General features: G+C 53.0%; 2 protein-coding genes across 2 annotated transcripts; both read left to right on the top strand.

Annotated features, from left to right (window-relative positions):
- Positions 1-4,311: 4,311 nt before the first annotated feature.
- On the top strand, positions 4,312-5,535 carry HRCT1 (histidine rich carboxyl terminus 1). The gene has a single exon (XM_017949744.3). The coding sequence runs from the start codon at positions 4,671-4,673 to the stop codon at positions 5,025-5,027; it is 357 nt and encodes a 118-aa protein (XP_017805233.1). The 5' UTR covers positions 4,312-4,670; the 3' UTR covers positions 5,028-5,535.
- An 825-nt stretch (positions 5,536-6,360) lies between these two features.
- SPAAR (small regulatory polypeptide of amino acid response) lies at positions 6,361-9,191 on the top strand. The gene is made up of 2 exons (XM_031654314.1): positions 6,361-8,007; positions 8,556-9,191. Exon 2 carries the CDS (start codon positions 8,818-8,820, stop codon positions 9,088-9,090), a length of 273 nt encoding a protein of 90 aa, XP_031510174.1. The 5' UTR covers positions 6,361-8,007; positions 8,556-8,817; the 3' UTR covers positions 9,091-9,191.
- The last annotated feature ends 555 nt before the right edge of the window (positions 9,192-9,746 follow it).

A 9,746-nucleotide genomic window follows, 5' to 3' on the forward strand; every position in this document is an offset into this window, starting at 1 on the left:
TGGCCTCTTTAAATAGTTTCCTTAAGCGGGGTGTGGTGGCTCACACCTATAATCGCAGCACTTTGGAGGCCAAATTGGGAGGATTGCTTGAACCCAGGAGTTCAAGACCAGCCTGGACAACATGGCAAAACGCTGTCTCCACAAAAAAATTAAAAAAAAAATTAGCCAGCATGATGGGATCCGCCTGTAGTCCCAGCTACTTGAGAGGCTGAGGTGGGAGGATCACCTGAGCTCAGGAGGTCGAGGCTGCAGTGAGCCAACTGTGATTGTGCCACTGCACTCCAGCCTGGGTGACAGAATGAGACCCTGTTTCTAAATAGATAGATAGGTAGATAGATAGATAGTTTGCTGAGTACTAAGTCACTTTTTGATCTAAGGAGTTAATTCTTCAAGTCAGGAAATTTTCTTTATATTTCTTTCATGATTGTTTCTCCATGGGCTCTATTTTCTATTTCTGGAATGCCTCTTATATAGGTGTATTTGATTTCTGGATTTTTCTTTTCTTTCTCTCTCTTTTAATCTATTTATTTATTTCTGAGTTATAGGGAAGGTTCTCGAAGCAATCTTTCCAGATTTGGTTTTTAACTGGAAAATAAATTTCCTGTTTTTGCATATTTTCCATATTCATACATAGACTGACTTTTGGAATTGTATTTACAATATACATTATGGAATTTTACTGTTTTTGTTTCTTAGATTCTAGTTACCCTAATGATAAAGATACAACAATTTACATCTTTTTTTGTATGTCTAGATATTATTACATATTTGTTCACTTTATGGAGGGACCTAGATCTACATATGTTTGGAATTGAGATTTGAAATGGGCCCTCTGAAAGATATATAGATCATTTTCAAACATGTTGGTTCCAGGCAATGGGAAAAGAAGAAAAATGGAATATTTATAGTTTAGTTTTCTAGATTGGGAGATCCCATCGACCATGATTAGGGCAGGGAGAGCTTCTGAGAACAGGAGAGAAATTTGCTGTTCTGCTCTGCAACTTGTTTTCACTATTTGTTGAGGTAGTCCAAGGTTGGCTGGAAGAATGTCCCCCCTTCTCTAACTGGCACGAGCACCTGGGTTAGAAACCTGCTGGCCAATGTCCCTACTTTTCTGTGCAAACCAAAAGACGAACTGAGCCTTGGCTACCTTCTCTGTGAGTAGGCATTCGCAGTTCCCAAGGTTGCTCAATTTGTTTCCCGCTTATGCCCATCTCAGCCTTGTTCCTAGTCCTGGCTGTCTACTATGGGGCTTTAGGGAGGCTCTCCTGGGGCGTATCCTCCATTATTTCCCAGGAATGTCCTTCTTTAGTCAATACACCCATCAGCTTGGCTCCATTTGTACTGTATCTTGTTGAAATTCCTTAAAGTTTGTGGGCCAGTAATTTGATTTTTTTTATTGATTTCTGGTGTGGAGTAGGATTTTCCCTCTTTTGCCTCTTTGTCTATTTTAATAGGAACTTGGAATAGAGAGGATTTAAATGCATGGGTACAAATTATGATCTATAAACAACCATCAGATACTGTAACTTTTGACAGGTCAGAATACAAAACTGATTTATTTACAGTGTCACCACTAGGTGGTGCCACCAATTAGTGAAAACAATGTGGTTGCTATGGCTAGATTGCCAAGAACCACCTGCAGCTACTACAAGCACAAGTTTGAGTTGTCTGGAACTTGTATTCACCTGTGCATATTTACATGTGTGTGTGCACACACAATTATTGGTGTATGAGTTTTCCTACAATGTTGATTTACAAGCATGTGCATGAGTCTGTGTACCCTGGAAATATGGGCATGAAGCTAAATAATATGAGTTTCAAAAAGCTTACCCATCAGCTGTGTGGTCTAGAACTCCCGTTCCTTGGCTAGGAAGTCCCAACCCTGGGGAAGAAATACAATGACAAGCTTTTCTGAGGCGGGGGATCCGGAAATACAGCCACAGTGTCCTTAAAGTTATCAGTCCTGCAAACCCTTGTGTACAGTGTACAGTCAAGCCTCCAAGAAGGTCTCTGTCACTTTTTTTTTTTTTTGAGACAGGGTCTTGCTCTGTTGCCCAGGCTGGAGCACAGTGGTATGATCTCAGTTCACTGCTGTCTCAACTCCCCAGGCGCAAGCAATCCTCCTGCCTCAGCCTCCTGAATAGCTGGGTTCATAGACATGTGCCACCATGCTCAGCTAATCTTTTGTAATTTTTAAAGAGACAGGGTTTTGCCATGTTGCTCAGGCTGGTCTTGAACTCCTGGGCTCAAATGATTCACCCCCCTCCGCCTCCCCAAATGCTGTGATTACAGGCTACTGCACCTGGCTGTGTCACTTCTTAACATTTATGCCTGGTGTTCCATTATTGGAACACTAAGCATGTGGGAGTTATTTTTATCCTACTGATCAAGGTCATTGCCAAGGTCTGATTGCAAAAATTCAAAACATTGCAAACTTAGGCATAAATAGGTTACGTCACGGAGGACTGTATTCTCAATGGCTGTCCCTCATTGCCCCCATGAGTGCCCAAAGCATCTAATCAAATGTTCACTTTGGGATCCTACTACCCAGATGGGGAGTGAACCTGCACCTAATGAAACAGATGTCATGTGTATGTGTATGTGTTAGGGGGCCCCCCACCCCCTGCGCCCTCCAGGTTTATTCGCATCTCCACCTCATCTTCCCACTGTCTCTGTGGAAGGCCCTGCTGATCTCAGGCTCTCACTCTGGACGGCTCCCTCACTGCAGGGACAGTACTCTGTTGAGTACCTGCTGTCTAGATTAGCACACAAGGCCGGGGGAACTTAGGGAAGTCTTTCCCTTCTCTGGCCTCAGTTTCTCCATCTGTCAGTGAAGGCTGGGTCTGGGTGATTCCAAGGGGCCCTTTTTGCTGATTGAAGTTCTTCAGGTTCATAGTTGTAAGGTCCTGCCCCGCCGCCAGCGGCTGGTGTGGGGTGGGAGTCTTCTTGGAGAAGTTCTGAGGACGAAAATCCCCTGTTTGGCTTCCTCCTCCTCCTCACAGCAGACTTCCCTGCTTAACTTCCCTAGGGAAGGCAGCCAGGCTCCCAGGGCCCCAGGAGTCTGCAGGAGGAGTTCTTATTCCAGCATCATTAAAAGTTCAAGTGGCTCCCCCAAGGGCCAAAGAAGTGCCAGGATTCATTAAACCTGCTGCCCCCTGAGCCCAATTTGGTTGAAGGGAATGTTTAGCCTTTTCATCTGCTGAGGGTTTTCATTAAGGGTTTCAGGCCTCCCTGAGAGAACTCACCTCAGATTGAGGTCAGAGGGGGAAGGGTCCCTGGAGGTCACTTCTTGCCCTGGGAGTTCTGCAGAGGAGACAGGCTGGGTCAGGGCGAGGGGTTTGCCCAACATCACAGGGTGGAGGTGCCACCAGAACTCAGAGAACCAGCCCTGCGGTGTCTGCTGACATTCCTCCAGGTGGCGGGGAAGTGAGCCTGGAGGGAGGGGCTGGGGACTCAGCCTGGAGGGACCCTGCAGAGGCAGACACAGAGCTGGGGCTTTGGGGAGCCCCGCTGCATGTGAGGAAGGGCTTGGAGAACAGCCCAGCATGCCCACAGCAGAAAGGGTTGCCAGAGAGACAATGAGCACCTGTGGCTGAGGCCTGTCAGCAGGATGGGGCGGCGCCTCCCAGGAGGAACACAGAGGATCTGGGCCTAGCGGGTGGGCTTGGAGGGAGAGTCAGTACCGCTCAGATCCTGCCGCTCTGTAAATGCTCCACTGGGTAGGACTGGCACTCACCATGCTGGGCAGGGAGGGTGTGACAGAGCAAGGAACATGCCATTTATGGCCAGTTGAGACTGCTGAACTGGGAACCAGGAGGCTGGGCCTGTGCCTGCCCTCTCTGAGCTCAGTGGCCTCCTTCTTGCCTCCCAGCAAACTTGGGCGGACACCCAGACCCTCCTGCCTCCCAGCACAAGCCGGATGGAGGACCTCCCTGGATGGCAAAATCTGCCTGCGGTGCCTCCCTGAGCTTCTCAAGCTCACTGAGCTCGGGATGGCTCATCTGACAGAGCCTGACTCAGCCCCGGAGGGCTCTGCAGGCTGCAGGACAGGGAATCACAGACTCTCAGACGACAATGGCTCCTGAGCCATGGAGTCCATTGCAGTAATATCAATGGCAAACGTGTGACAGGAGCTGGTGTTGCTGATTTATGCATCTCAACTCCTTTAGTCCTCAGAACACCCTATTAAGGAAGGAACTGTTAGCAGCCATTTTACAGAAGAGGAAACAAAGGACAGAGAGGTTAAGTAACTTGTGCACAATCTCACAGCAAAAGAGTTGTCTGGCTCCAAAGCCCGTGTTGTTCATCTCTGTTCCACACAGTCTCTGAGAGGAGACTGAAACCCGGAGAGGGAAAGTCACTGAGCCAGGGAGCAGGAGGATTTCTTTCCTCTAGACTCAGGGCTCCTCCCTCAACCAGATCCATCCTGACAGCTCCTCTGTCTCCACCCGGCCTCCCTGCCAGGCCTCCTCAGAGTTAACAGCAGCCTGGCTTCACCCTTGGCCAGCAGTTGCAAGTCCAAACAGGCTTCGCCCACATTCCCTGGCTGCTCTCCAGCCCGCAGCGGAGACAACAAAGTTCAGTGACTGAGACGGCTGAGCGGAGGCTGCTGAAGGGGAGAAAGGAGTGAGGAGCTGCTGGGGAGAGAGGGACTGTCTGGCTCCCAGATGCTGGGCCTCCTGGGGAGCACGGCCCTCGTGGGATGGATCACAGGCGCTGCTGTGGCGGTTCTGCTGCTACTGTTGCTGCTGGCCACTTGCCTTTTCCATGGACGGCGGGACTGTGACGTGGAGAGGAACCGTATAGCTGCAGGGGGAAACCGAGTCCGCCGGGCCCAGCCTTGGCCCTTCCGGCGGCGGGGCCACCTGGGAATCTTCTACCATCACCATCATCCTGGCCACGTATCTCACGTGCTGAATGTGGGCCTCCACCACCACCACCCCCGCCACACCCCTCACCACCTCCACCACCACCACCACCACCACCACCACCCCCACCGCCACCACCCCCGCCACGCTCGCTGAGGCTGCTGCCGCCGGTGCCTATGGACAGCAGCTGCCCCTGCCCTGCCATCCGTTCCCAGGACAAGTGGACCCCATGTTTCCATGTGGAAGGATGCGACTCTGGGGTGAATGAGGGGAACAATGGCCTGGGGCTTGCTCTGGCTGCATTTGCATGCTATGCCCCAGTGTACTATGGCAGCAGAGAACAGAAGAACACTGGGGCCTGAAGTGCTGAAGGGTTTGGGGAGTGGAGAGTAAGGGTGCTCTTTTGGGGCTGGACAGCCCATCTTGTGACTGTAACTACCAGTGAGCCCAAGAAGTGACAAGGGTGTCTTGGCAGAGCCAGCACACAAGTGGATGTGAAGTGCCCGTCTTGACCTCCTCATCAGGCCGCTGAAAGGCCTCTGGCGGGCGGGGCACTGGGAGAGGCCCTGAGAATGTCCTTTTGGTTTGGAGAAGGCAGTACGAGGCTGCACAGTCAATTCATCGGTGCCTTAGTCCAAGAAAATAAAAACCACTAAGAAGCTTTTGTGAAGAGGCTCTTGATTGCAGCGGGAGGGAGCTGCCCGGCCTGTGTCCTCATTGCCCTGGGACCTCCCTCTCTGATGGGAAGTGTGTGCCTGGAGCAGGCGGCTTCTGTCTGGGTCTTAGGGGCTGGTTGTGGAGTGGGAAGAATTGGGTGGGCTCTTTCTGAGCTCTGAGGGAGGATTCAGGGTTTGCACAAAACCCTGTCCACAGCAGGTCCTGTGTGCACCAGCAGGGCTCTGGCCTTCCATGGGACAGTCCAGGGCCTTGGGGAGAGGAAGGTTGGAGCCACTGTGAGGCTCGCTTCCCAGGGCTCTGCCCCTGTACTCTTTTCAGCCCATGTCCGGGGCAGACTGAGCTCTGAAACTCGAGGAAGCCCCATCCACCGGCTGCCTTGAATCCACTTTCCTTGGTAACTGGGTCAGGGTTTCTTCTCCAAGCCTTGTGTCTTCAGCCATCCTGCCCCAGTTGGTGCCTGTGCGTGGTGGGAGGGCTGGGAGGCAGCGAGTGGAGTTTTTTAAAGTGGAGTCTGTGGTGCTGGGGTGCAGGGTGTTGGATGGCCTTGGGAGAATGCTGGGGTCTCACTGTCCTCTTCTCTGCAATGGGTTGGATAACAGAGATGCCCCCTTGCCAAAGCCTGGAGGCTCGTTGGAATATGCTCTGTGAACAGCTGGTGGGATCCACAGCGAGGGAGGAAGTCTGGCTCTGAGGCCTTCAGCCTGTGCCTGTGAGATGAGGTGGGAAGTCGGGGGAGATGAGGACTGGGGGCCAGGAGAGGCAGTGGGGAGGGGCTGGAGAGCAGGCCAGAGAGTCAGGGGCCTGGTGACTCACGGGAACAGAATGTCCTCTTTCCTTTCTATTTCCCAGTGGATTCTCTGTGAGGGCTGGAGGAGGAGGGTGTGAGAGAGAGAAGGAGGCAAATTCACACTGATTTCCTCCACCTTAGGTTTCTGGGTTGGGAAAGTGGACCCTAGGCTGCCGTGCAGTGTTGATTTTCTCTGCAGTGTCCTTCAAATCCACCCCCTTCTCCATTCCCATGCCTTGCCTAGCCCAGCCCCCTCCATCTCCCTCCTGGATTCCCGCCACGACTCCTCTGGCTGCTCCCTGCAGCCCTGCCCCTTTCCCAAGTATCTCCAGGCTGATTTCACAGATGAATCAAAGACGGAGAGGAGGTTCCCTGAAAGCCGGAAACAGGAAAGGAAGCCTATGCAGGGCAGGAGAGAACCTGCTGAGCAATCGGCCTTTATTCCAGTTTAAAAATGAGGAACCACTCAGACAATCTGCAGGTGGCCTACAGCTGCATGCACACAGGAAGAACAGGCAATGAGAAGTCAAAGGAACAAATGTTCAAGCTTGAGGCATAGTCCCCTGGTGCCCTCTATCACCCCAGTTAAGGAGGTGATGTTGGTAACTCAATCTGAAACCACAGGCCCTGCAGATCTGCCCATCGTCTCCTTCCTTCTGGCCATCCCAGTTAATACAAATAATCCAAGGAACTGGCTTCCTGTTGCAGCCCACAGCCTGCTCCATGTGGAGGAGGAGCCCACGGCCCAGCTGGTCTCATCATCTCAGAAAAGGGACAGATTGAGAATACGACAGGCCATCGCTTGCTCTGAAAAGCTGCTCTCCCATTCTGTGCAAAGTGCCAGTTTCCTAATACTGGTTCTAAAGCAAGTTCCCTTGGGTCTTGGAGAAACTGAAAAGGCCCCAGGCTGTGTGAACTTGGGCCAGCCCTCTGCCCTTTCTGGCACTTTGCACCCAGATCAGTAAAATCACAGAATCAGATGGTCGCTCTGTGGTCCCACGGTAACTGGAAAGTTCACTGAGCTAGGAGTGGAGGGAGGGCGGTCCCTCCTCAGCCACTGCTGCTTCTGTTAACATGGCTAATTCAGAATGGGCTACAGGCAGGTCATGTAACCTCTATGACCACAGGATCTTTATCTATAAAATGGAGGCTGTATTGCTATCGCTATGCAGGGGTGCTGGGGAGGTTATATGAGATCATGTCTGGTGAGGTCCCATGCCTGGAGTTATTGTTCTCACGACTCTGTTTTCCAGAATAGGGACAAAGTGGGGCTAATAGTCCAGTCTCCTTTCTAGAAGTGGTGGGGGTCTCAGGAGGTGTTGGGTGTGAAAGGGCCCTGACCTGGCAGACTAACTCAGTTGCCTGGGCCTAGCTTATTTCCCTGACCTCCTGGCAGGGAGCAGGGTGGAAATGGCCTGGGGTGCGCCTGGTGGGGCAGGATAACTGCTGAGCGGGGGTTGGACAGCTGCAGTGTGGGTCCTGGGCCCTCGCTCACAATTGGAGGAAAGAATTCAGGAAGTGTTCACAGTTGCTCAGACATCTTGGAGCCAAGTTCCAAGTAGGACGGAGGCTGCAGCACCCAGGGAGGAACGCCAAGGTCCCTGGGACAGCCACCAGTCCAGGAGGTCGCAGCACCAGGTACAGCCAGGGCTGGCCCTTGGGAAGCCCAGGGTAAGTCTTCATAGTACAAGAGTGTGAGCAACGGGCTGAGCAGGCAGCAAAGAGGGCGGGTGAGGCCAGCACCTAAGAAGGCTCTTCCGGGACCTCTGGGTAAACAGCCCCACAGTCATGGACAGGGCAGGGATTCCCGGGGAAGAACACGATACTCTATCTAAACTGCATGATCCCAGCGCCATGCAGAAAAGGAGGCCAAATGCAACCTGCCCCTGCCTCCAGCCCTCGCTGAAGGCCCTGGCACCTGGGGTGACCCGTGAGTGTCCCCTGCCTTGCCCAGAGCTGGCGCATGCCTTCCTCCTTCCTCATGTCCCTGCCCCCACGGGCTGGGGAGGCAGCAGATAGGCCAACTGAAGGACTGGCCCAAGGTCCCTCCTGGGGAGGAGCCGGGATACTCCTGCATCCACAGTAGGGGGAGTATTTTGTGTTTGGTCTGAGTGTAACTTGCTCTTGAAATCCGTAGGCGTCACGGGAGGGCCAGGGCTGGCTAGGCTGTCTCTGTGCGACGTCTTCTGACCCCTCCTCTCCACCTCCTCCGTGTCCAGGGAGTCTGTGCTCACGTCTTCCAGGACAGTGCTTCTTCTAGAAGCTGACATGGAGCTGACCACAGCTCTTGGAGGCCTGGCCTGAGGCTTAGAAAATAGACAGAGATCATCTGAGATTTGAGCAGTGGGGCCACGTGGCGGTGCCCGATGGCCTGGAGCAGGAGCAACCCAGGGACTCGGAGCAGCATCTTCTTAGGAGACAGAGGGAGAGCCACCGGAGGAGCACCGGGCACCTGTGATCGCCAAGAGCCTCCTGTTCTGGATGGGAGCGAAGGCTCTGAGAGGACTTAAGGTTGCTCAGCGGGCCATGGAAACGGCAGTGATTGGGGTGGTGGTGGTGCTGTTCGTGGTGACTGTGGCCATCACCTGTGTCCTCTGCTGCTTCAGCTGTGACTCGAGGGCCCAGGATCCTCAGGGGGGCCCTGGCCGCAGCTTCACGGTGGCCACGTTTCGCCAGGAGGCGTCTCTCTTCACAGGGCCTGGTCGCCATGTCCAGCCAGTGCCGAGTGCCCGGGACTTCTGGACCTTCATGTGAGGCCTGAGTCCCCAGGATTTGCTGTGCTGATGGGTCAGACTCACCCACCCCTCAGCAGGCCTTCCTGGGCCTTCCCCTCCTCCCAGGGCCTTCTCCCCGTCCTTCCCCTCCTGTACTGTGAACTTCCTGTTTCCTCCCATTCCAGCCTTCTCTGCCCTCCAGGCTTGGGGATCCTTGTTACTGGGACCCCTGACAGCCCAGCCAGGGTCGACCCACAGGATGGGGCTTAGGAGGGGTCTGAGGAGTGAGTGAACAGACACAGCGCCGGACTGCACAGTCGGCTGGCTTTGCGATCTACACCGGCCACTGAAATATCACTGGAATGTATTGTAAACGGTAAACGGTGTGCCTATGACTCCCACCTGAGCACGCAGCACCCTCGAGTGGCCATTTTTAGAAACCGCTTCTTACTTGCTCTCCCAATTGATTACTTTTGCACATTGCACAGAACCCAACCTGGAGGCCTGCTCCCTGCCAGTTGCCTGAAATCAGCCCTAAAATTCTGAAACCAAAGAGGTGCTTCCTGGGAACAAGTGATTTACTTTAGATTTGAAAATGTATATCCTTTTATGGGCCTTTCCAAATGTGATTTGAAAAACCACAAAAGGAAACAGAAGAGAAAATAAGAGCCACAGAAAGTACAATATGTTTTATTG

This window comes from Papio anubis, chromosome 13 (assembly GCF_008728515.1).
Source record: "Papio anubis isolate 15944 chromosome 13, Panubis1.0, whole genome shotgun sequence".
NCBI classification, from domain to species: Eukaryota; Metazoa; Chordata; class Mammalia; order Primates; family Cercopithecidae; genus Papio; species Papio anubis.